Consider the following 26437-nt stretch of genomic DNA (forward strand, 5'->3'; position numbering starts at 1 on the left):
AGAGGGAGACACAGAATCCGAAGCAGCTCCAGGCTCCGAGCTGTCAGCACAGAGCCCGCCACCGGGCTCGAACTCACGAACCGTGAGATCATGACCTGAGCCGAAGTCGGACGCTCAACCGACTGAGCCCCTAACTTCTGCTTTTATATTCGTTAATTTCTTCCTCTTTCCACAGTTAAAGTTTCTTTCTCCCTAAAGCCCTCATTTCATTTATTTTCATTACTTTGGTCAGTGCTGAGTTGGATGCACTAGAATTTACCTGCTTCACTTACTTTGACTTTGTAAATGACTTCGCTTTAGCATCAGAAATGTAAAGGATACAGAAGTTTCCTCCTGGTGACACATTTATGTTCACCCACAGACATATTTTGAGGAGAGCGGCTCCGCCTGACATTTCTGACCCAGAGACCCTCAGGCAGCGCGGGAGAGGAGGTCCATCGGAAACCTCCGACCTGCCAATCCGGGGAGGTGCGCCGCAGAGCCGTCTGGGAGATGTAGTTCTAGGGAGGGCGGCACTCTGGGAAATGTAGTTCTGCGCGCACACTTCCGAGGTGGACCGCGTGAGTCCCGGCGCAGCGGCCCGAAGCCTGAGGTGGGGGGTAGGGGCGACGCGGCGAGGCTGCGGGGGCCGGGGCGGCCTTGATGTCCGCGGGGGCCCCGCGGTGAACCCTGACGCGCGCACGAACTGGCTCCGGAGCCGGGTGCGACGAGGACCCGGGGCGGGGGCGGGGGCGGGGGCGGGGGGGGGAGGTTGTGGGGGCCGGCCACGCAGCGCAGGCGCCGGTTCCGGTCCGGGTGGGGCGTGGCGTGGGGGCGGTGCGGTGCGGTTCTGGGGCAGCTTTAGGGGCTTGGGGGCGCGTAGGGATGGGACGGGTGTGGCGGGCGGCGACTGTGGGCGTCAGGAGGGAGATTTGGGGGTCTGGCGGAGCCGCCTGTGGTGGTGGGTGACGAGGAGGCTGTGAGGGAGATGGTGGAGCCGGCCAATTCGTGGGGCGCTCGCGGGCCAAGGGATTGGAGTGTCTGTGCTAAATCAGTGAGCCGGGGTTCGCGGCGGACGAGTGGTTGTGGAGCCGGCGGAGGGAATTAAGTGGGTGATGGGGCCCTCTGGCGTGAGTCATAGTGGGAGCGGCTTTGGGCGGAGGCCGAGACTCGTGGGCTTGGCGGTTCTGGGCATGAGGGGCAGGGATCGGGAGAGAGGAAGTCCCTGAAGCTGCCCCAGTGTGGAGACGCTGGACGGCGAGTGTGTGCCGTCGGGGATGCAGCCGGAGGGTGGTTTTCCGGAGTAATTAGGACTCTGCTCGTCAGTGATTTAGATGCCTCCGGGTCGGCAAGTGGGCCCGGTGTGGATGAACCATAAGGTCTTTGTGGAGGTCTGTTTGGGGGAGCTCAGAATTGGCGGCCCGAGGATTTCTTCGACTGGAAGGCCTGTTGGTTTGTGACAGTGCTGGATTGTACTGAGCCCTGGGCTCCCGGGCAGCAGGAAGGTTAGGACGTCTCCCGCCGTCTCCTGTTCCAGGAAGCATGTGTTCTGCGTAACACATGCCCCCTTGTTGGCCGATGACGCGGCCGGATAGCAATCCTCCAAACTCCCATCCTTTGCCCCGTCAGCGATTAGCTGGACTGTCGTCCCCACTGAGCAGTCAGGAGAAGATGATTGTTACTGAGACGTGGGACTTAAGCCTCCTTCTCCCCCACCTCCCCACCCCTGCCCCAGGCCCTGAACTTTGATTCACTCCCTACTTGAGCTGCTTTGCGCCCCCTCCTTCCCGAGAACTGCCCTCCTCTGATCTACTGTCTGATCATCCTGCCCTTTCCTTCCACGCTCCTGGTTCTTCTGACCTCGGATCTCCCTTTCCGTGGAAGGAACCGCGTAGGTCTTTGCCCTGCGTAGATGCTGGCAACTCTTCCGGCCACAGTGTTCCCCCTATTGTAGTATGCCTCCGCCTCCTGCAGTAATTGTGGAATAAGATATTTCTTTACATTCTACTTGGCAGTTCAGCGGTAGCCGTTTCGATGGAGGGGGAGGACCGGGGTGGCCTGTGCTGCTGAGTGGTCTGTGCCTGTGTTGGGGAGATTTTGTGGTTGAGGCATCAGGGACTGGGGCACTGCGTGTCAGTGACAAGGCCTGGATTCGAGTTGGTGGGTGGCCTGTGGGCGTTGTGAGTGAGCAGACAGTGCGGGTAGTAACTAGAGTCATTGGAGGTAGCGTGTTGGGCAGGGCGGAGCTGGCGGCCCGTTCAGGTGAGGGTTGTGAGGATCTGTCGGGGTGCCAGTGAATGGTGGGTGAGCGTGGGGTAGATTAGAAAGTGGGGTGTCGTGGAAGTGAGTGGTTGGGGTCCCCGTATGATTACGGATTGGGCATCCCCTGGGTTCGGTTCTGTGAGAACCGGTGATCGGGGCACTGTTCAGGTGAGTGGAGGGGCAACTGAAGGAGGGAGGGCTTGGAATTCCGTAGGGGTCCTTTGGGACTCAGTGTTCAGGATTTCACTGACTCCATTCCTAGTCAGTGAACAGACTCTGCTGAGATTACTGGATGGGAGTGTAGGGGAGCCAGCGACTGGTTTCCCGGCGTTAGTGTTTAGAAGCCTGTGGGAATCAGTGATGAGGGGCGGTGCCGTCATAATCAGTCAAGGGACCTATAGGAATGACCATGCGGGGTGCTTGGGGCTGAGCGAGGGGGAGCCTGGAATGATCAGGAATAAAGGGTCCTAAGGGTATCTGATTGGGGGCGGGGCTGTGGAGAGACTTTGGATTTCATTGGTTGATGCACTTCTGTGCGTTGGTTTTGTCACTTGGGGGTTGGTGATTGGGGGCTTTGTAGAGCAGTCACTGGAGACCTACCATATGCGTAATTGAAGGTCCTGGAGGGGCGGCCTGTGGGATCAATAATGAGGGTCCTAGTGGGATGATGGGCTAGTGGGATAAGTGGGAGTGGGGCTTATGGGGCTCAGTGGTTGTGCGGTCTGAAATTTGTGAGGTCCCTGTTGTGTTCAGTGAAATGGGGGCTGGAGAACTCTCAGGTGGGTGGGTGGGGAACTGGGAGCCTTGTGAATGCTAAAGGTTGGTCCGTGGGGTGGGGTGGCTGGGGGTTCAGTCATTCAAGGTCTGTTGGACCTCGTGTGTGATTGAGGCCATCTTTGGTGATTATTGGCCTGCGTGGTTGTGTTTGTGGGTGTGGGTAGTCTCAATGAGTGCTGACCATGCGTTGGCTCAGGCAAGACTCTCACAGAGTAACTTCTGTTAAATGACCATATTCTCTGTTGTTCTTTGGTCTTTCTCACCCAACACATCACTTTGTTGGTCAGTGACGATTTTTTTATTTTTTACTGTTATTTTTATTTTATTTTATTTTAATATTTTACTGAAATATTTCCTCACTTAAACGTTCTCAGCTGGTTCAGCCTCATTGCCCTCCTCTATCCCCGAACTGCCTTCAGCTCTCTCTAGCTCCAGCCGTTTGAGTGTGGTGCTCCCTGATGGGCATGCTCTTCCCACAGGCGTCCACAGTGGGTTCCATCCTCTGTTCAGGACTCAGCTAAAAGTCATTTCCAGGATGCCTTTTCTGGCCGTGGGAAGGGGCACCCTCCACCCACCCCTTCCTCTGTCACATTTAAAATTTCCTGTGAGCACTCTTTTAGTCTGACGTTACTTTATTTACTTGTATTCCATCTTAGAATGCATTTCTTAGAGGACAGGGACCCTGTCTGTCTTGGGACCTTAAGTCGTCTCTCCCATGTGTTCAGAACAGGGCCTGGTTGTAAGAGGCATTCAGCAAACTGCTGCTCTCCTGGCCCGTAAACAAGACTGTGCATGTGTGTGTGAGTGTGTGTGTACATGAGAGTGCTGAATGTACATGTGCGTGTGAGGGCGGGGTGCAGGAGAATGTCGGGATCCTGAAGGAGGAAACGAGAGTGGCAGTTTGGGATGTTAGTATAGTCGGCACATTCCCTTTTCCAGAGGTGAGAGAAGATCCGTGCATCAACCCCAAAGGGGTCCAAGCTAAACAGAAGCTCCTGGGGCAGGTGGGCCTTTGATCTCAGGGACCCCAGGTTCGGATGGCAACAACTCTCTTTTTTCACTCAGGGCTTCCCAGACTGTTGAGACCCCTAACTGTGTCCAGGAGAACTCCCTGGGCATCTTGGAAAGAGGCATTTCACCTTTGAATGTTGCTCTCTGCTCTCCTAGAACCTTTTCTCAGAGATTTGCCCTCCAGCCCTACACTCTTCACACTGGACTAAACAGAGTCCAGTTTCCCTGGGCGGATCTGACTTTTACGTGTATATACGCCACAAGTGGGCAAAACCCCTGTCATTCTTCTCCCTTCCCACTTTTCGGAATTTTTCCTGCTCTGGATGCCCTTGCTCTGCCCTCTACCACTGTTTTGGGTCAATATTCAAAATCCAGCCTGTCTTTCGATTCTTTCTTGACTGCCCCACAAGATCCTCCTTATATTGTTGATGTGGGAACCTGTCTCCACTTACTGGCCCAAGTCGTCCCTCCGTTCTCTTCATCATAAAGTGGGAGACTTTCAAGGCCCTCAGGAGATGATGTCAGAAGCTGATGTACAGGGTCAGGTCAAGGCTAAGATGTGTTCAGATGTTTCTTTTCTCCTGCCTGCTCACTGTCTGCACAGGGCACGGGCTTTGCTGACCAAGCAGCAACTGGTGATGACAGCAGCTTTGTCTCGTCTGTTTCCAGCCCTTGGCCCAACTTGGGGTGGGTAGTAACTGCCTTCGGGGGGGCTGGTCTGGCCCCACTCTTGTTAGTTGCCCTGGGGCAAAACCTGGCAGTTCGCTAACATCCAAGCATAACTTCCCATCTTCATTTGCAGCAGATTTGTCTCTATGTCCATTGGGACATTGAAGACACCCTCACCTATTCTTTAATAGAACAGTGTCTTTAAATAAAGAGCTCTTGCCCTAAACCTTCCACAGGTACTATATTATCTCTTTGTTCCGTTTATTTGCTGGAAAAGTGCCCACTGACCAGTCCACCGTGTCCAGTCTTCTTAAGTAGCCTGTCAGCCTGTGGAGACCAAGCTGGGAGCACCGGGAGCTTAGGTGCTCAGCAAACACCCTAGACCACAGGTAGAGACCACAGTTGCCAGACAGACCTCTCTTGGCAGGGCTGCTGCGAAAGGTGGGATTTGTCCCTCTTGTCCCCAAGTTTACTGGGTACTGTGATTTTTGAACATTTCCTTTTAGGTGTATTAGGAAGGAAATGACATCTCTTTGTGATCTCACGCTGTGGAGTCCCCGGCGCTGATCTTGTATCTGGTTGAATGTAAGTGACCTGGTCCATGAGCAGTGAAGGAATTCAAAGTGTAAGTATGTGTACACATCAAGATGTAGTATTTTTTGTTTATTATACTTAGCTGAAATCTTGGTTCATTTGTTCCAATAATTCTGCCTGAGATATCTGTTAGGTGGTTTGTGATCTCTTAAAAAGCTTTTAAAATAGTGGTTGTACTCAGTTATCTGGTTATTTGGTCTGTTGGGGAAATAATTAAAACCCAAATCTGTCAACCCCCAAATCTCACAAAAGCAGAAGAAAAAGAAAAGCAGTTAAACTGGAATGCAGTGAGCTTCACAGACAACCTGCTAAAGAGACTGCAAAGGCAGAAAGAAATCTCCCTCTTTTCTCCAGCCAGGCCGGAAGAACCCATGTCCACGTGGTCTCAAGATAAATGATAATGTGTCGCACATGGTTCATGCTACTTACCTGGCACTTGGGGTGGCTGTTTGTGTTAGCCAATCACCTTTATCCAAAGGGAAAATAGACCTCTGTGTTGGTGACAGGACTGCAGCGGGACATCAGCTGCCAAAGTCAGGCACTTGGCCAGGCCCCTGCCCTTCCTGAGATTGGGAAATAGGAGTGTATCTTCCCGATGATTTCAAAGAGATAGCTCCTAGGTCCTTAAGAAAGATGTTTTGGGGTGGGAAGCTGGACGAAGCTTGTTTAGCTTTAGAAGAGATTTATACGTATCTCAAAGGAACAGAGAATGTACGGTTGTGGGTTTTCGAAAGTAAATACTTTGCGAAGAGGAGTCAGGGGAGTCTTTTTCCCTTTTTTTGCATGAGGGAGAATTAATTTTTTTTTCTTAGTTTTAGTTTGTATTTGCCTTTACTGGCCTCTGAGCTCATGCATATTCCTCTAGAGTGTTAGCTGCTCTCCTGCACTCTGGGTAATTTGCACTAGGGGAGGGCTGAGGCTGCACCTTTGAAGGGGAGGAGAGGGGAGGGGCGCCAGGGCCGACAGCGTGGACCCTGCAGAACACACAGTGCTGTCCCACCACCCCCTCAAGCATCTCCTGCCGTCAAGGGTCGGAGACCCTGAGCAGCGGGTGTGGACAGCGTCCTTGTACGGAGGGCTGTGGGAGGTGACGAAGGTCAGCCCTTGTCATCTCTGCGGCCCCTTCACACTGCAGGGATTTTGATCTTGGAAGTGTGGCCCGGGCTGTCCCTGCTGGCTTCTGAGGGAAAGGGCAGGCGGTTTTGTCCCGGCGCGCACCGAGAGGCACCACGGGGAAGGTTCCTCACGCCTCTCCTCGCTGTCGTGGATGTGGCTCCCCCCAGCTCCGCCTCAGACCCACACGGGAGCCTTAGTCTTCCCCCAGAGCCTCTCTTCTTACTGTTTCTGTTAGTTTCTCTGATCTAGGCTTTCTTTTCACTGCAGGGCTGGTTTTGGAGTAGAAAGCCAGCACCCCAGGCTGCTTCGCCGTCTTGGTCTAACAGCCGTTTTCCCTTTACCATCCTGCCTAGAGATAAGTTGCATTTTACTCTGTAGCACCTGTGTCCCCAGGAAATACTGCTGCAGAGTGAGCGAGCCAAGGTTATGTTCCTGAACTTTGTTGACCTCTGCAGAGCATTTGGTGGGGTGACGCTCCTCTGGGGATGTTTGGCCGAACCAGTGAGACATGTGGCTTTCACGTGGCGTTCTCGGGTGCGGGCCAGGGCTGCAAGTGTGCTGTGTGGCGCAGACCCGGCCCAGATGCAGTCTGGCCCGGCCGAGACTTCCGCCCTGTTTCTTACCCACTAAACCCGATGGGCTTGTCAGGAAGAGAGATCCGAGATAGGGTCCCGAATTAATGACATCATCTAAAATGAAATTCCACTGCATCTCCAGGGCATGGCTCTGAGGAACAAGATAACTCATGTGAGATAAAAAAGAAGAGGCCTCAGGACTAGGGGTGCATTCTCAGTGTACAGACATTTGACCAGAGGCCTCTCTCCAGAGCATCAGAACAGAGCAGATTTTCCAAGCAGCTGAAAATGATCAAGTCACAGGTGAGTTACTTGTTTATTATCTGGCAGTTTTTATATGTAGATATGAGAGGTTTGCAGGAAAGCTCTAAATACATTTGAGTCATAATCAGAAAATACAAACTTGGGAAAGAAGATGTCAGAGAAGAACGAAGTGGATTGTGGAATCATACCAAAGTCTTAAAGTTGACGCATGGATGTACAAGAAGGTGAGCTGCCCGCTGTCCTCAGATGTTCCCAGAAGTGGAGACAGGAAGGGAAGCGGGAATAGTTACGTGGTCTCCTCTGACGAAAAGCAGACTAGTTACTCAGTAGAAGCAAACCTTGCTGATGATGCAGAGCCCAAAATATTTGGACAGCTATTGATGTGGATGAGAGAGTGGACACAGTCCTAAATAGCAGCCCTATAATAAACATATTTCGCAGTGCTAAGAAATTACAGAGTTCCTCAGTGTGAGCTAAGGGCACAAATTTGAAGGAAAGCTCAGAACAGAGTTTGTTTCAGGACTGAAACAGTGGGCCCCGATACCCATCTTACCTGTGTTCCAGTTTTAGGAAAGAAACCTAAATCATCCGGCAGAATTGACCACTACAAAACTTTCAGATGGTCCCCATATTCTCTCAGTTGGAATCTTGGTACATTTTGGATAGAAATATCTTTGCTTCTGTTGGCAAAAGCTGGGCGTGGGTGTATCTGCCTTTAGCTCTTTTTACTTTCTTGACTCAAGAAATGGAGAGTGTCACGAAGGTTGGGGTACACAGGTCAGAAGTGCAACCCTAGAGGACACGTGTGGTTTTTCTGGAAACAAAGGATTTACGGAGGGTACCTCAAGCAGGGCCGGCCCCCAGTGTGGCTTTCCACTGTGGGCCCTTCTGCCCTGGGTTTCTAGTCAAGTCTGAATAATGTAGTTTAGTCCTTGGCTTTAGAGGAAGTGCTTGGGGCATTTACTTCCAAATCGCTGCGTCCACGACCCCAGTTTATTAGTCCACTCTTTGTTAGATGTGGGCAACTTCTGGGGATGCTCTTCCTGGAAAGTACAGGAACTGAGGCTGCCGTCTGCTGTCTCCAGTCAGCCCTGTCGGGAAGGCATCTGTGTTGGCTCAGCAGTCAGTCTAAATCCAGAGAATTCGCACGAGCTTGGAGAGGCAGCACTGGGAGGTGTGTCTTTTGCTTTTTGTTTTTTCCAGGAGGAGGGGGAAGCTTTTAGGAGCAAGTCCAGAGAACAAACATCATTCGTGTACTTCTCTACCCCCATGCTTCTCCAGGTGCTAGGTTGATTTTGTTTTTGTTTTTCTGTTGTATCAGTGTGCCCCATTTAGTAATCAAAACTTTATTTATTTTAAGTTATTTTTAATTTTTATTCTAGAGAGAGAGCGTGCACAAGCAGGGGAGAGTGGCAGAGAGCAGAGAGAGAGAAAAAGGGAGAGCGAATCCCAAGCAGGCTCCACACTCAATGCAGAGCCCAATGCTGGGGCTTGATCCCATGATCATGAGATCCTGACCTAAGCTGAAGTCTGAGCCACCCAGGCACTCCCACAACTTTTTAAAAGCTCATCTGTTTTCGTCCAGACGCTTTGTCTGGAAAGGGTGTATGTAAGAGGTACAGATATTTTTATCTAACTTAACCGGAAACATGCATCATGTTTAAGAATCGGCTAGCAAAACCTCCAGAATTTTCAAAAGATTTTAAAACAGTTTTATATAATCTCACATTCGTCAAATCTTCAGGAAGAGGTCATAGGGGATGGAAGCCTTTTGCTGTGTCCCCCCTGGAGCCTGAGGTCTCAGTAACTGTGGAAGATGGGTGTGTCTGTGAAGACAGCCTGGTCTTCACATGGCAGCAAAGAGAAGTGTCCTTTGGGGACTTACTGCGCTGAGGCCCCAGGATGCCCGTCTGAGCTGTGTAATCCGGGCTGGGGCCATCTTGACCCCTCCCGTCAGTCACATAAGTCTGTCCTTAAGTGTCCTCTGAGACAACCGCATGGCTCATCTGGGGCCGTTCTCAGATGCGGTGAATCCAGGGAACCGCAGAAAGGAACAAATGTGGTCTTGTAGTGCCTGGATAGTGTGGCCCAAGTCAGTGGAACCCATGGGGACGCTAAACCAAACTTGAAGAGGGTGTCAGCTGCAGTCAGAGTCCAGTGAAACCCTCTGGCCGGGGCAGAGGGCCCGATGAGAGCTACCTGTCAATGTCGTGGCTCTCGGCACAGGAACTTGTGTCTGGGCAGTTTCTAGCCACGGCCAGCGTGTGGAAGGCCAGACGTGACGTCCAGGCCGTTTCAGCCTCTTCTGATGGCACGGGCGGCACGTGCACAGGCCCCACTGAGGACGGAATCTGAGTCTCCACAGGCCAGCGTCTTCTGGGTCCTGGTGGCAATCAGTCACATACTCGAGGGCTTTGTGGTGGAGGCAGGTTTGGTCTCCACGTCGGGTTGACGGGGCACGTCTGTTGGTGAGTGTGGGGGCCTTGCTCCTGAGCATCCACACGGGTAACGACAAGCTCACCGGGAGCGTATCCAGATGTCTCGGCCCATGGGAGGGCTCCTCGTGATCAGGACATGTATAAATTAACATGACCAGCATCCTAGTCGGGATTTAGAACAGCTCCAGCCTCCACAGAAATTCCCCGTCTCACCTCCGTGCGTCCCTAACCCCAGCAGCAACTCATCTGTTCTCTGTCACTGCAGTTTTGCCTTTTCCAGAATGTCATAGAATGGACTCATTAGTGTATAACCTTTTGATACTGCCTTGTTTCACTTGTGTCTTCGAGATTCATCGCCCTTGTTTGAATCAGTAGTTGGCTCCTTTTCCTGCTGAGTGCGGTCACTGGGTCGCACCCCCTCGTACGAACCTGCCAGTTTGCTTACCCTCTCACTTCTGAAGGGCTGCTTGGTTCCTTCCAGATTTTAGCAATTGTGTTCATGTGCATACAGATTTGAACGTAAATCTTGAGGTGGGCAGAAGTTTTGAGTGTCCTTGGGCACGTACCTGGGAGTAGTAAGTCTCTGTTCAACCCCAAAACATCTTCCAGAGTCACTGCCCTTTTGGCGTTCCCAACTTCACGGCAGGAGAGCTGTTGCCCTGCATCCTCACTGGCATTTGTCACTTTTTGTGTGGGGTGTTTTGTTTTTGTTTTTGTTTTGTTTTTAGCAATTCTAATAGGTATGTAGTGTCCCATTATAGTTTTAATTTGTATTTCCCTATTGACAAATGATGTTGAACGTGTTTTCATGTTTATTTTTTATCTGTACATCTTCTTTAGTTAAGTGCTTGTTAAGATCTTTTGTCTATTTTTTGGTTAGCTGACTTCTTTTTAAATAAGAGGTTTTTTTTTTAAGTTTCTTATTTTAATTTCAGTACAGTTAACAGAGTGTTAGTTTCAGGTGTACGATACAGCGATTCAACTGTCCCATATGTCACCTGGCGCTCATCATGGGGGGCGGGGGGGGGGGGGGGGGGTGTGCTCTTAATCCCCATCACCTGTTTCCCCCATGCCCCCTCCCGTCTCCCCTCTGGTGACCATCAGTGTGTTCTCTACAGTTAACAGTGTTTCTTGGTTTGCCTTTCTCTCTATCTCTCTCTCTCTTTCTCTTTCCTTTGCTCGTTTGTTTTGTTTCTTAAAATCCACGTATGAGTGAAATCAGACAGTATCTTTCTCTGACTTAACTTACTTAGCTTTATCCACATTGTTGCAAATGGAAAGATTTCATTCTTTTGCATGGCTGAATAATATTCCATTGTATGTATACCACGTCTTCTGTATCTTTTCATCTGCTGTTGGACACTTGGGCTGCTTCCACATCTTGGCTAGTGTAGATAATGCTGCAATAAACGGGGTGCATGTATCCCTTTGAATTCGTGTTTTTGTATTTTTTGGGTAGATACCCAGTAGTACAATTACTGGATTGTAGGGTAGCTCTATTTTTAACTTCTTGAGGAACCTCCATACTGTTTTCCACAGGGTCTGTACCAGTTGGCATTCCCACCAGCAGTGTAAGAGGGTTCCCTTTTCTCTGCACCCTCGCCAACACCTGTTGTTTCTTGTGTTGTTAATTTTAGCCATTCCCTGATTGCATTTCCCTGGTGATGAGTGATGTTGAGCATCTTTTCCTGTGTTGGCCATCCACGTGTCTTTGGGAAAATGTCTGTTTATATCTATTGCCCATTTTTAATTGGATTACATTTTGGGGGGTGTTGCATTGTATCAGTTCTTTATATATTTTGGATACTAACCATTTATTAGATATGTCATTTGCAAATATCTTCTATTCTGCTGGTTGCCTTTTACCTTTGTTGATGGTTTCCTTTGCTGTGCAGAAGGTTTTTTATCTTGATGAGGTCCCAGTAGTTCGTTTTTGCTTTTTTTCCCCTTGTTTCAAGAGACACCCATTTTTTAATTGTATTTTCTTATTGTTGAGTTTCACGAATTATTTATTCTGAATACACGCGCTCTGTCAGATAAGTGGTTTTCAAATATTTTGTCATAGTCTGTGCCTTGTCTTTTCTTAACAGCGTCTTTCATATAGGAAAAAATTTCAATTTTGAAAAAGTCCATTTCGTTGATTTTTTTAAGTTGACCATGCATTCAGTGTTGTACCTAAAATCTCATTGCCAAGGAGCGCCTGGGTGGTTCAGTAGGTTAAGTGTCCAGCTCTTGGTTTTGGCTCAGGTCATGATCTCGTGCTTCGTGAGATTGAGCTCCACGTTGGGCTCTGCCCTGACAGTGCAGAGTCTGCTTGGGATTCTCTCTCTGTCCCTACCCGGCTCACATGCTCTTTCTCTCTCAAAATAAACTGAAAAAAAAAAATTTTTTTTTTAATGTTTATTTATTTTTGAGTGACAGAGAGAAAGCACGAGCAAGGGAAGGGCAGAGAGAGAGGGAGACACGGAATCTGAAGCAGGCTCCAGGCTCTGAACTGTCAGCACAGAGCCTTACGTAGGACTCAAACTCATGGACTGTGAGATCATGATATGAGCCAAATTTGGACAGTTAACCGACTGAGCCACCCAGGTGTCCCTCCCCACCCCTCCCCCCAATTCTTATTAATCTCATTGCCAAACCCAAGATCACACGGGTTTTTTCCTAGAGCTTTATGATTTTTTCCCCCCATTTAGGCCTGTGATCCATTTTGAATTCATTTTTATATGGTATGAGGTATGTGTTGAGGTTTATTCTTTTGCTTATGGGTTCTAGCATCATTTGTTGAAAAAACTCCTTTCTTCGTGGCATTCATTTTGTAAAAAATGAACCGAGCATGTTTAGGGGGGTCTATTTTTAGGCTGTCTGTTCTGGTTCATTCAACTTTTGTCTAATACTACCATTGTCTTCATCACTGGGGCATTATGGGAAGTCTTAAACTCAGATAACGTGAATCCTGCAACATGGTTGTTCTTCCACATCGTTTCGTTTTTGTTATTGTAGTTCCTTTGCCTTTTGTCCCAAAACCCTGTATCTACTTGTTTCATGACCTTTGTAACACCTTATTTCCTGGCCTGAAAAGACCAAAAAGTATTTAAGAACATGGTTTTTATTCTACTCATATTTATATTTAAGAACATGGTTTTTATTCTACTCATATTTATATTTCTAACACTTTTTCCGGTTTGGGGAGCCTTAATGCTCAAAACCTGTGTTCAAGAAGATATGTGAAGGAGCCAGTTAATTGTTACTACTTGGGTGCAAAACCACCTGGAGGGAGAAGCGTGTTTTAAATATGTAGATAATGCGGGGGGGGGGGGGGGGCACCTAGCTGGCTCGGTGGATTAAACGTCTGACTTCAGCTCAGGTCACGATCTCACGGTTGGTGGGTTCAAGACCCACATCAGGCTCTGTGCTGACAGCTCGGAGCCTGGAGCCTGCTTTGGATTCTGAGTCTCCCTCTCTCTCTGCCCCTGCCCTGCTCATGCTCTGTCTCTCTCTCTCAAAATAAATAAATATTAAAATAATGATAATGATAAATGTGTAGGTTCGGTTTGGGTTTTGACAGTAACCAAAAAACATTACTGTCATTTTGCACGTAGAGGCCAGGCATGCTGAGGATCTTACACTGCGTGGGCCTCAGCTAAGAATTGTTCCCAAATACCCAGTGGTACCTTCTTTGAGAAGCACAGTGACTTTAAATACAACCTGTTCCAAATTCTTTTGTAATGGATCGATGGATGGATAGACAAGTAAATTCATAATGATAAATATTTTAACATTTTGTCTCTCTCTCAACGTATAGTGCACGGTTATGATATTATGTTAGTTCTCGATTGCCGTGTAACAAGTTACCACAACCTCCGTGGCTAATAACATCAACGTTTATCTCACAGTTTCTCTGGGTTAGAAATTTGCCAGCTGCGCTCACGTTTGGTTCCCAGTCGGGGTCTCCTACAAGCCTGTGCTCGAGAGGTTAGGAAGGGCTGAGGTCCTTTCAGGGTGCAACAGGGAGGTACTCCCCTTCCAAGCTCATTCACGTGGGAGTGGGCGGGCCTCAGTGCCTGGCCACATGGGCTTCTCCACAGGCCTGCCTCAAGGCATGGCAGCTGGATTCCCCCTGAGAGCAAGGAGGGTTCCCCAGATGGAAGTGACCTTCTTTTGTGACCTGATCTCAGCAGTGACATCCCATCATTATCGTGTTCAGCGGAGGTGAGCCCGTAAGTGCAGCCCACACTCAGGAGGGAAGTGTGACACACATGCACCAGGACCGGGAGCCAGGGGTCCCTGCGGCTGCCTGGCACCGTGGAGAAGAAAGCATGTATTGTGCATGGAGCCCATTCAGGTTTAACAGCAAATCCGGTTTTCTAGATCTCATTTGAGGATGTGGCTGTGGACTTCACGTTGGAGGAGTGGCGGCTACTTAATCCTACGCAGAAGAACTTGTACAGAGACGTGATGCTGGAGAACTATAGCAACCTAGTGTTCTTGGGTAAGAGTGTTCTTGTGGAAACAGCGTGAGTCTAGTAACTGTGGCACCTGGAAGATGTTTACTAATGTTGGATCTGAGTTACAGATTTCAAGGATCACTTGATACGCAATCACAAGGTTTTGGTTCACTTGGTTTATTTTCTAGCCTTCGTGGTAAATATTCTTCATGTTTAAGAGTCCGTCAGCCCAAGCAGTTGGGTCCAAGTTGTCTGTTTTTCTAATTAACAGGTTATCAAATTATCAAGCCTCATGGGATTTTCAAGCTGGAGCAGGAAGAGCCATGGATAATAGATGAAGTTCTAAGTCAGAACTTTTCAGGTGAGAGGTAATCAGGTGTGTGACAGACAGTGAAAGTTTAATAAGGTTTTTGATGTCGGGTTATAATGTTTTGAAAAGTTAGTTTGAAATGTTATTTATAAAACTGGTTGAAATTCCTAAATCTTTAGAGTTGGCTCAGGACTGGTGCCCTGAGTTCCTTCTGGGTTTTCATGTGCTCTCTGTCCCGGTCTCCACATCAGGATGTGTCCTTTTTGCACAGAGCTGATAGCGGCACGTACCCCCTTTCCTATACAGCAGCATAAGTTGGGGGCTAGCACTTAGGGCCTTGCTTTTGGGCTGGGCTCTTCTTCCCAGCTCCTCGGTCTCCTTTCCCTTCTTTCCCGCACTTCTAGCCTGCAGGGCTAGGCTTCTTTACTCATAACTCTTTATGAATTCATAAATTTTTCCTGTTAAAGGAACACTGAGTCAGTCCCTCTAATTTGTCCCTCTAATTAGTCAGATTTCTGTTTTAAACCCAGAGAGAGCAGACAGTGAATCTAAGGATACAGAATGAAAAGCTAACACCGTGAACCTGGTCAGGGGGCTCTGCCTCTTTCCCTGTTCTGTGCAGACTGACCCTGTGCGGTCAGCTCCCGTGGTGCTTTTTGGTGCCTTTGATGTTCGTCTTCTCCAAGCTCCTCGTTCAGCCCATCGTCTGCTGGGCTCAAGACCCCCGTGTGCCATGTGATCTTTTAACTACATTTATATTGAAGAACTCATGGTATAGCAGCATTTTATTCAGTTTTGGTTTGTATTTTCTTGGCCCAGAAGTCAGGGTCAGCTGCATTAGAACTAGTTTCTTCCTCCACGCATTTCATTCATTTTTCTCTGCACGTGGGCCATTGATTATCATATCTTTTCCTCACGTAGACAGTGTCCCTCTCTTCAGGTGGCCCCTTTTTTACCTCCAGAGACTGTTGACTCCCAGCCTTTCTGAAGTCTCTGCCCAGTTAGTATTGTATTGTAGGAATCTTGGCCCTGGTCAGACGTTATCTGGAATTTTTAAACAATTAGATCTTACAGGTTTTTTTCCCCACGTAGAAAGATGGCAAATAACGTATTCTTCTCTGTTGTCTGTAGGATTTATGGTGTGTACTGATTAAATGTTTCATTAATTGACTGTTATGGGGCCAGGTAAGGCAGGACCTTTCTTGTTTATCAAATATTTCTTTAGTGCAAAGGTTTTCATCTAAGCAAGTGTCTCTGCTCACCTTAAGAAATATTTCAAATTATGGATCTCTGGGTACCCTTCACATGGATTATTAGGTCTGGGTATATGTAGCTTAGAAACCACCACCTGTGAAGATAGATTTTATGTTCATCTAGTTTAGAACAGCTGCTGTTACAAAGAATGAGAGGAATTGAGAGAAGTAGCCATGAAATAGCCTCACAGGACCAGAGAATTTTAATATAGAAGAAAATGCAAAACTGTATTTATTCAATAGTTAAGTATCAAACACGAAGCATTTGTATTAAAATGCAAAGTTAATGATCAAGATTAATGGCACGGAAGGGCACTGCTTTACAAGTACAGTTATGGGGCGCCTGGGTGGCTCAGTCGGTTAAGCGTCCGACTTCAGCTCAGGTCATGATCTCGCGGTCCGTGAGTTCAAGCCCCGCATCGGGCTCTGTGCTGACCGCTCAGAGCCTGGAGCCTGTTTCGGATTCTGTGTCTCCCTCTCTTTCTGACCCTTCCCCGTTCATGCTCTGTCTCTCTCTGTCTCAAAAATAAATAGATGTTAAAAAAAAATAAAAATAAATAAAAAAGAAGTCCAGTTATGAGTGAACAGTACTGATCCTGCAAGCGTTGAGCACTTGCTGTGTGCTGTGTCGTGGGGATACAGCAGTGAAAAATACGAGCCTTGTCCCTGCCCCCAGGGTTTACATTCCCGTGGGGGACACAGAAGTAAGGTGATTACTTGTTTGGTGAGAGCCAGAAAGGAAATAAACAGGGTATCGTTAGTATGCTCTTGAAATGATGTTTACGCTTAAATGAGCCAGGCTTGCTGAAAGCTGGGAAAAGCGTGTCAAATAAAACAAATGAAAAGGTCCTAAGGCAGAAAAGGCCTTTGGGATGGGAGGGATGGGAAGGCATTCACTGTGGCTGAGCAGTAGTGAGGAAGAGCCTGTGAGCGGAAGTCAAGAGAGGTTGGAAGAGACCAGGACATGCAAGGGCACGTGAGTCAGGATGAAAGCTTGTATTTACCAAAGGGTTTTTAAGCAAAGGGGTAAAAAGCCTGATCACCTTTTCTTTTGTCCTTTCTTTTTTTAAGTTTATTTATTTTTGAGAGAGAGAGAGACAGAGCATGAGTGGGGGAGGGGCAGAGAGAGAGGGAGATACAGAATCCGAAGCAGGCTTCAGGCTCCCAGCTGTCAGCACAGAGCCCGACACAGGGCTCGAACCCACAAACCGCGAGATCATGGCCTGAGCCGAAGTCGGACGCTTAACCGACTGAGCCACCCAGGTGTCCCTACTCTTTCTTTTTTTTTATTTTTATTTTTTTTTTTTCAACGTTTTTTATTTATTTTTGGGACAGAGAGAGACAGAGCATGAACGGGGGAGGGGCAGAGAGAGAGGGAGACACAGAATCGGAAACAGGCTCCAGGCTCCGAGCCATCAGCCCAGAGCCTGACGCGGGGCTCGAACTCACGGACTGCGAGATCGTGACCTGGCTGAAGTCGGACGCTTAACCGACTGCGCCACCCAGGCGCCCCTCTTTCTTTTTTTTTAATGTTTATTTATTTTTGAGAGAGAGAAAGAGACAGTGTGAGTGGGGGAGGGGCAGAGAGAGAGGGAGACACAGAATCCCAAGCAGGCGCCAGGCTCCGAGCCATTAGCACAGAGCCCGACACAGGGCTCGAACCCACAGACTGTGAGATCATGACCTGAGCTGAAGTTGGGACGTTTAACCGACTGAGCCCACTCAGCGAATAGTATTAATACGTCCACTCACTCAACCTCAAAACATTGAATCCTTTTATTCTCCATACCAGCAGCTCTAGTTGGTCCTTGTTCGGACATTCTGATATGTCTGAGGATTAGATTAGGCTCTACCTCCCCAACCCCCTTCCCTCCAAAAAATCCTGCAGAAGAGAAGTAGCTGCCTTGTATTTGAAGTCTTGGCAGATCTTTTATCTTTCAGGGTATATTGGGAATATTACCTCACCATTGCTAATAAATGATATCATAAAGCAAACAAACATTCATTTAAAAATAATCCAATAAATGGTCATGTTGTAGAAATCACAAACAATTGTACTTGGTGAAAAAAAGCCTGTCCTAATGTTAAAAGAATTCTTGTGGTTTGGAATAATTTTCATTGATAGGATTACATGTAGATTCATTACATAGATTATATACATTCAGTTAAAATGTCAAAAATCCTAAATAAAAGTGTTGATGCTGAGCTCTGGAGAACTCTTTGATAACCCCAAGAGATAGTTTCAGTGATGGTGAAGTTAGTGATGTCAGTGATTCAGGTGATGGTCTTGAATGAGAATGTTCTTTAAATGTAACGCTAGTACAGGAACCTACTGTTTCTCATGTTTAAATTCCAGTTTGTTAACATACAGTGTGTGTGAACATTTTTCTTGTCCCATAAGGAGAGATTGTATTTGGGAGATTTTTTTTTTTTTTTTAACTGGAATCCTAGGCTCCATTTCAGAAGTTTTGTTCAATAAGCATAATCATTGGGGGATTTACACAGTATGATTCATTTTTTTCCTTTTTAGAAGAAGTCTGGCTAGATAACAGTCTCAAAATGTGGCACCAGGATAATCAAGACGAGCTTAGAAGTATGGAGAGAGGCGATGAATGTGATGTTTTTAGGAAAATATTTCATTCAAGCATTAACTTTGTTCATTTAGCAATGAGACCCCATAAATGTGGCACAGGTGAAAAACATTTGAAACATCGTTTTGAGTTTCTTATTTCAAAAAATAACCTTGGAAGAAAGAAACTTGATGAGCTCAGTAAGAAATTTTTATTCTGCATCAAACCTGATAGAACCCATGGTGGAATAAAATATCGTGATTGCAATACATGTAGAAAGGCCAGCAGTAGAGAGTCGTGGCTCATTGCAGACCATATTACACATACTGGAGTCTATTTATGCATGGAGTGTGGCAGAGTTTTTAATAAGAAGTCACAGCTCATAATACATCAGAGGACTCATACAGGAGAGAAGCCCTATGGATGCAGTGAATGTGGAAAAGCCTTCTCACAGAAGTCATTGCTCACTATTCATCAAAGGACTCATTCAGGAGAAAAACCATATGGGTGTGGTGAGTGTCAGAAGGCTTTCAGTAGGAAGTCATTACTCATTTTACATCAGAGAACTCATACGGGAGAGAAGCCCTACGGATGCAGCGAATGTGGAAAAGCTTTCAGCAGGAAGTCACAGCTTAAAAGACATCAGAGGACGCACACTGTCGAGAAACCATATGGCTGCAGTGACTGTGGGAAAGCTTTCTCCCAGAAATTAAAGCTCATTACACATCAGAGAACACATACAGGAGAGAAACCCTATAAATGTGGTGATTGTGGGAAAGCCTTCTTTTGGAAGTCCCAGCTCATCACTCATCAGAGGACTCATACGGGGAAGAAACCGTATGCATGTAATGAGTGTACCAAAGCCTTCAGCAGGAACTCACTCCTCATCAGGCATCAGAGGATCCACACAGGAGAGAAACCCTACGAATGCAGGGAGTGTGGCGAAGCCTTTGTCCGAAAGCCACAGCTCATGAAGCATCAAGTAACTCATACAGGAGAGAAGAACTATCAGTGCAGTGACTGTGAAGAAGCATTCTTTAAGAAGTCAGAGCTAATCAGACATCAAAAAACCCATTTAGGGGAGAAGCCCTATGGATGTGTTGAATGTGGAAAAACCTTCTTTGGGAAGTCACAGCTCCTGACGCATCAGAGAACTCACACTGGAGAGAAGCCTTATGAGTGCAGTGAGTGTGGGAGAGCCTTCACCCAGAAGTCAAGCCTGATATCACATCAGAGGACGCACACAGGAGAGAAGCCCTATGGGTGCAGGGACTGTGGGAAAACCTTCAGCGAGAAGTCAAGCCTCGTTCATCATCAGAGAACCCATACTGGAGAAAAACCCTTTGAATGTAGCGAGTGCAGGAAGGCTTTTGCCTGGAAGCCACAGCTTCTAAGGCACCAGAGAATTCATACAGGGGAGAAACCTTACGAGTGCAGTGAATGTGGGAAAGCCTTTGTTCAGAAAGTGCAGCTCATTAAGCATCAAAGAAATCACACAGGAGAGAAGACCTATGGGTGCAGTGAGTGTGCGAAAGCTTTCTTTGAGAAGGCACAGCTCATTATACATCAGAGGATTCACACAGGAGAAAGACCCTATAAATGTAGTGAATGTGGGAAGTCTTTCACTAGAAAGTCACACCTTATGAGGCATCAGAGAATTCACACAGGAGAGAAATACTATGGATGCAGTGAGTGTGGGACTGCCTTCAGCAGGAAGTCACAGCTCATGGCTCATCAGAGGACTCATGTAATCTAGAAACCGCACGAGTGCTGTGAATATGGGAAATCTGTCAGACTGATAGGAGAAATCCTGTCAGTACGCTGAGAATGCAGGTCCCCCCCAGCAGAGTTCAGAAAGGAGGGAGGTATTTTTACGTAGACAGCGTAAGAGCCTTCTCCTGAAACACACAGCTTGTTACACGTTAATGACTTGTTGGTGTGGAGGTCTTATCAGTATCCTAGTAGTGCAGAACCTGGTAGTCAGGAGTGACAGCTTCTCATCAGAGGACCTAAACGTGAGGAGAAACTCAATCGTTGTAAAAATTGAGTGGGGGGTTTCGTCAAGAAAGGATAATTCGTGGTACACTAGAGAAGACATATGCAAAGGAAATACTGAGCATCTTGAATTAGAGATTTCAGTATGAAGGAGAAGTCCTAATAGTTTTGAAGAATTCTGGTAAGCATGATTCTATCGAAATAATCCTATAGAGTTGTGTTGTATATAAGTTACAAAAAGTAGTTTATTTTAAGTGGTAGCTGTGTTTTAAGTGTGAAGATATGCTTTCTGCTGTGGTGATGTGGCAAGGGCCAGATTAATCCCCTGCCTTGAACAGCTAGAAACTGTAAAATGTATATGAAATAACGGTTTCGAGACCTATGACAGGCGGAAGCGTGTGATCCCTGGCAGAAGGTGTAGAGAGTGAGGTGAGCCCATAAGAGCCCAGCCTGGTGCCTGGTGGCAGTTCCCAGGGTGCACATCAGGGGAAGGAACAAATGTGGTCTTGCTGAATCAAAGAGAATTGCTGAATTGGCATTTGGGGAGGCCAGAGTAGCTTAAGTTTGCAGGGAGTTGTACTGGAGAGGAGGGAGCTTCCCAGAGAGAGGGCTGCAGAAATCTACAAGGAGTCTGCTTAGTCTTTTGGCTTAGTACTGATTTGCACATGTGTGACCAGAAATTTCCTGAGTCCAGGAAAAGTGCTGGAAAGCAGTCCGCCAAACAGTTCCCAGAAATCAATGTAGGGCTGGGAATAAAATTCCCACCACCTGAAATGGCAACGACTTTTCACACATGGGGCATCGGGTAGGATTCCCAGCAGAGTATTATCTTAGTAGTGAAGTAATTAATCCTAGATCGAAAGCTAGTCTGGACCCACAATGTCTGGCATCCAAAAACATAGCTGGCATACACAGAAGCCATGAGAATATGACTTGTAACCAGGAGAAAAATCAGTCACTAGAAAGATACAGAAAAAATGGAAGCAGTTGGCATTAAATAAGGATATTCAAATAGCTTTTATAGATATATGGGAAAACAGGAATGTGACAGATGAATTGGAAGATGTATTTTTAAAAGCCTGAGTGGAACTTCTCAGGATGAAAACAACAATATCTGAAAATTAAAACAAAAAAACAACTTTGGATGGAATTAAGAGCAGATTAGACATAGAATATCAATGAACTTGAGTGAAAATAAAAACTGTCCAACTGATGGACACAGAAAAAAAAAGACTCGAAGAAAAGACAATAGGGAGTTGGTTACAGCAAGGCACGTGTGTTCGTATGGAGTCCTAGAAGGACAGGGCAGAGAAGAGGCCTAAGAAAGTATTTGAGGAAATAACAGATGAAATGTTTACACATATGATGAAAAATGTAACTCCACATATTCAAGAAGTTCAAAGAACCTCAAGATCATGAAGAAAATCCTGCTGATGGACATCCTAGTCAAGCAGATAAAACCCGATGATAAAGAGAACAGTTGTAAAGCACCTGGAGAAAGACAGGATACTTGCACAGAACAGAGGACCACACACACTTGTGGTCAGAAACTACTCGAGCTGGAACACAACGGAGTGAGGGACAGACAACTTTACATAAAACCCCCACCACCTGCCGTTTGTCTACTTCCCATCAAAAACATCTTTCAAATATGATAGCAAAAAAAAAAAAAAAAAAGTTTCTCAGAGAAGCAAAATGAAAGAGACTTTATCTATAGACCTTATTTCAGGAAACACTAAAGCAAGTTTCGGTGCAGCAAGAAAATCCTAGGTGGAAATGAGGATCTACAGGAAGAAAAGAGGAGCTCTGGAAGTGGTGAATATGTGGGTAAATATAAAAGATCTCTTTCCTCATTTAAGAGTCTTTTAAAATGGTAATTGACTGCTTAAAGCCAAATAATGTATTGTGGGTTATGATGTCTTTAGAAGTAAAGTGTATCTCAACGACAACACTTAAGTGTGAATCTTCAGAACTAGTTAAATAGACTGCATCCTCTGAGTCAGAAACCTGCTTCCCCAGGGCTCAGGGCAACTTGTGTGTGTAGCAGCCACACAGTAGAATGGCACATGTGACGGACGTGTGTATGTGCTGCTCGTTCTCCACATCCCCCGCCTTTCCCGGCTCTGCACCCCCAGGGGCTGTCCCCTAGGGACGGCCTCACCAGGGATTGTGCTTAGGTTTGAACACGGGAGGTACTCAGTCAGAGGGCGGGAGGAGAGAGGTTGGAACACTTAACCCCACGCCCCTGCCTGGACCTCGGTGTGAGTGGTGTCTGTGCCCGAAGGGCTGCCGCACACCCTCCCCCCCTCCCCCTGCTGCCCTCCTGGGGCCATAGACCGTTTTTCAGTTAACGCTTCCTTCTCCTTGCTCTTCACAATTTGGGGTGTTAACTATTTCTGGGTGCTTACCGACCTCTGGTTGGTTTTGGTTTCCTTAATTCAGAACACATACCTGGACATGGTTCCTCTAGTGAATGTTCTTAGGTTAATATTTTGAGTGTAGCACTTGTTTTCTGTGCCAGGTGTTAAACGAGCATTTAACACAATTCTGAGAATCAGTTACTGGGACAGAATCAGTTACTGGGACGTGTGCCTCGTCGGGCATAGACTGACATCCATCAAGATTTCCCACACTAAATATCAATATTTTCTCTCTGTTTTTAACCAGTTCAGTAGAAATTATAACAAGTAACAAAATTCTTTGTGTTTTTTTGTTTTGCTGCAAATCTAAATGGCTCCATAGGTTGTTGTCTGCTACATACCCAGTGGTCTTGCACTTACACTAACTCTTGAAACCAAAACATTTATGAAGTCTTATGCTACCTCTCGATTAGCCAAGCAATTTACAACAAAAAGAAAAAAAAATGTCATTTATGTTCAATATGTATGGACAAGGAAAAAGATAGTTTCTGAGTAAGGCAGAAGGGAATGATGCTTCATGCTTCCTAGCTTGTCACTTAGAAACACTGTGCTGTGCAGTTAAAATGTCCTCATTCCAGAGTCTGTTGCTTTTTATTACATGTAATCTATGTAATCTGTAACCCCCACACAAGACTTCCATGCCAGCGGGTCAGCATTACTACAGAGAATCACTTCAGGGGCTCCACCCCAGTGCCTGTCACACACTACCCAGCCTCGTGAAGTGTAATAAGTTAGGATGAAATAAACCACCAAAGAGGCCCAACGTAGCAGCACCGTCCCGTCATTTGTCGAATACCTCTTAAGACTTCATTTCACCTTTCTGTACCCTCTCTCACCCAGTCTGGTAACCGCTTTTGAAGGGAAATATTGCATCGGGCTGCACAGCTGTATTTTCTTTTTCTTTTTTTAATTTTTTTAATGTTTATTTATTTCTGAGAGAGAGACAAAGCATGAGTGGGGAGGGGCAGAGAGAGAGGGAGACACAGAATCTGAAGCAGGCTCCAGGCTCCAGGCTCCGAGCTGTCAGCACAGAGCCCGACACAGGGCTCGAACCCACAAGCCGTGAGATCATGACCTGAGCCGAAGTCGGACGCTCAACTGACTGAGCCACCCAGGCACCCCTGTATTTTCTCTCCCATTTGTGTTTGCATTTCGATCTGCATTTTGAAGAAGCTTTTCACGCAGGTGTTCCTTTTTGTACAACCGCAATGGCATCATTCACACTGTAGTCTGTACCAGTAAACTTGTGTGTAACTCTGATCCTGTCTTTAAGGAATTAGCTAGCAAATGAAATAAATATTTCAAGGCTTGGGCACAACTGGACTAGCACTGTGACAGTCAGCTGTGGCAGTGTCTGCAACAGTGCCGTGTGCCCTCTAGGTGGCAGCACATAAGCCTAACAGCTTTTCCCTCCCCACCCCTTTGTCATGCTGAAGGGTCAGGCCACACTCACTCTCATTATCTTAGAAAACTTCATCTCATCATGTCTGTCTGCAGCATAGACACAGGCAGTGTAACATCTCGTGACCAGCTCACAAGCATGACCAGTAGCTAAGTTACGAGGCGCCTCCCAGCGTGGCTCACCCCACCTGTGGGCTTGGTGGTGCCATCTGGTAACTTTATTTTCTTTGGGGGTCTTTGTAACTTAGGTCACAGTGACTACTCATTGAATCCAGGTAGTCTGGACATCTTGTCATTGAGCCTATTCCTTTCAGGTGCTAAGATTAAATAAACCAGGGAACACCAACTTTATTGAATAACTAAGTCATTATACATAGATATTTTACAACACCTAAATCATTAAAAGTGCCCAACAAATAGTGTAGCTATAGAAGCAGCTACTGGTAAGATAAGAGAGAAATACAAATGAAGTGACATTTGTAATTAGATTCTCATTTAAAGCATTGCTATGATTCCTAGCATTAAAATTATTTACAAAAAACCCACATCAAGCTGAGATTCCCAAGAAGATGGGGAAGCAGATTAACTTCTAGCATTTGTTAGAGAGGGGTTATGTTAAGGAAGCATATTAAACTACCACTGCAGCCATTGGAATGGCTGTGTGGCTTTATCTCCAAACCATGGTGGCCACAGGGCCGCTCTAAGTGCATGAACAAGTCATATATACTTATTCTGTTGTATGTGTTTGTACAGAGCAGAATGTGTCAGGCAATGACATCTGAGATCTGGGCCACCTGTGCCTCACACACAAGGACAGGGCAGACAGCTAATGAACAAGGTCAGCTGTTGTCCCTTTGGCGAGAAGCAGGCTGTAAGTTGCTGGCATGTGTTTCCACTGCCTGGTGCACCTGGAGAGCAAGGGCGCCTGTGGGAGCTGTGGGAGCTCAGACTGGTGCACACACATCTCTCTGCTGTGCTTGAAAAGAAAATCTCTGTACCTGTATGTTTACTGAGTAAACTGTTGAATGAATTAATATGTGTGAGCGTGATCATTGGGAACAATGAACTCTAGCTTCCATTCAACTAGGTAACCCAAACCAAATCTGAGCTGTCGCCAGTTTCCAACATGTTTATCATTCAAATACTCCTGAAACATCAAGAGACCAGCTTTCGTTTACTTGTCGGCAGTGTTAAGAGTTAATGCTCTGCCCAGCCCTTGGCTCACCTCGCTTTTTTCCCCCCATGCTAAACTGGGGGCTCCCCTAATCCTTCGAATCTTAAAAGAGTAGGATACTTACAGTTTAGTGAGCACAACTTCTAAAAAGAGATGAGGCACACTAAAAAGATTTACTCACATCTACCCTGTGCTTTCTGTGTCAGATATCACCTGATCCGAATCCCCACGAAACCACATAGTGCAGGACCAGACCTGGATTCCACACCCCAATGTCCAGTGCTCAGCCCATGGGAGACGCACTTGTCCTTGGATTCCTTTACGGTCTTTTCCCCAAAGGTTTAATTTAATTAATTGATTTTATTTTTATTTTTGAGAGAGAGTGTGAGCAGGGGAGGGGGGAGAGCAAGAGAGGGAGAATTCCAAGCATGTTCTGCGCTGACAGCAGTGAGCCCCATGCAGGGATCCAACTCACCAACTGTGAGATCATGACCTGAGCTGAACTCGGTCAGACACTCAACGGACTGAGCCACCCAGGCACCAATTTTTTTTTTTTAAGATTTTAGTTGTTTGTTTTTTAATTTTGAGAGAGCGCACGCACGCATGCGCAAGCAGGGGACTGGCAGAGGGAGAGAATCCCAAGCAGGTTCTACGCTCAGTGCAGAGCCCAATATGGGGCTTGGTCTCAGGGCCCTGGGGTCATGACCTGAGCTGGTATCACGAGTGGAAGGCTTAATGGACTGAGCCCCAGGCGCCCTTTAATATTATATTTTTACTCTCTACACCGAAGTGGGGCTCAACCCACAACCCTGAGATCCGGAGTGGCTGTTCCACCGACTGAGCCAGCTGGGCACCCCAGACTGCTTTCCGGTCTGCAAGTCCTCCGAGCACAGTCAGGCCCCTACTTTCATTAGTACCGGAGTTTGTTAAGTTGCGTGCTTCTCCCTGACTGAAAGGCTCTCCTATGGAAGGAACGAGAAACCACCAACTCCCGCATTCGTTCACCAGCGCGTATACACTCGGCCGGCGCCCTGCAACCAGGGAACTGGTGAAAAGCCCTGGGAGTTTATATGGCCAGGCGCGCCGCGGAGCCCTCTGGAAGATGTAGTTCTGGGGCGAGCGGCACTCTGGGAAATGTAGTGCTGCGCGCACGCTTCCTCGGTGGGCCGGGCGAACCTTGGTAC

At 47.0% G+C, this 26437-nt stretch overlaps 1 protein-coding gene across 2 annotated transcripts; it reads left to right on the plus strand.

Moving 5' to 3' along the window:
* The first annotated feature begins 4741 nt into the window (after nt 1-4741).
* On the plus strand, nt 4742-25113 carry ZNF605 (zinc finger protein 605). 2 transcript variants are annotated; one of them, XM_053901853.1, is made up of 6 exons: nt 4742-5099; nt 5214-5321; nt 7126-7286; nt 14054-14174; nt 14402-14491; nt 18224-25113. In XM_053901853.1, exons 3-6 carry the CDS (start codon nt 7272-7274, stop codon nt 20017-20019), a joined length of 2022 nt encoding a protein of 673 aa, XP_053757828.1. In that variant the 5' UTR covers nt 4742-5099; nt 5214-5321; nt 7126-7271; the 3' UTR covers nt 20020-25113. The 2 variants fall into 2 exon arrangements, with proteins under 2 accessions (XP_053757828.1, XP_053757829.1); XM_053901854.1 differs by lacking the exon at nt 18224-25113 and adding an exon at nt 15572-16195.
* Nucleotides 25114-26437: the final 1324 nt, after the last annotated feature.

Source organism: Panthera pardus, unplaced genomic scaffold, assembly GCF_024362965.1.
Source record: "Panthera pardus isolate Hobbes unplaced genomic scaffold, ASM2436296v1 HiC_scaffold_14, whole genome shotgun sequence".
NCBI classification, from domain to species: domain Eukaryota; kingdom Metazoa; phylum Chordata; class Mammalia; order Carnivora; family Felidae; genus Panthera; species Panthera pardus.

What these genes read in the sequence shown, in the direction of transcription:
- ZNF605 (XM_053901853.1), top strand. An exon ending in TAGCAACCTAGTGTTCTTGG is followed by an intron (nt 14,175 to 14,401) that starts GTAAGAGTGTTC and finishes TCTAATTAACAG; the next exon opens with GTTATCAAATTATCAAGCCT. An exon ending in TCTAAGTCAGAACTTTTCAG is followed by an intron (nt 14,492 to 18,223) that starts GTGAGAGGTAAT and finishes TTTCCTTTTTAG; the next exon opens with AAGAAGTCTGGCTAGATAAC.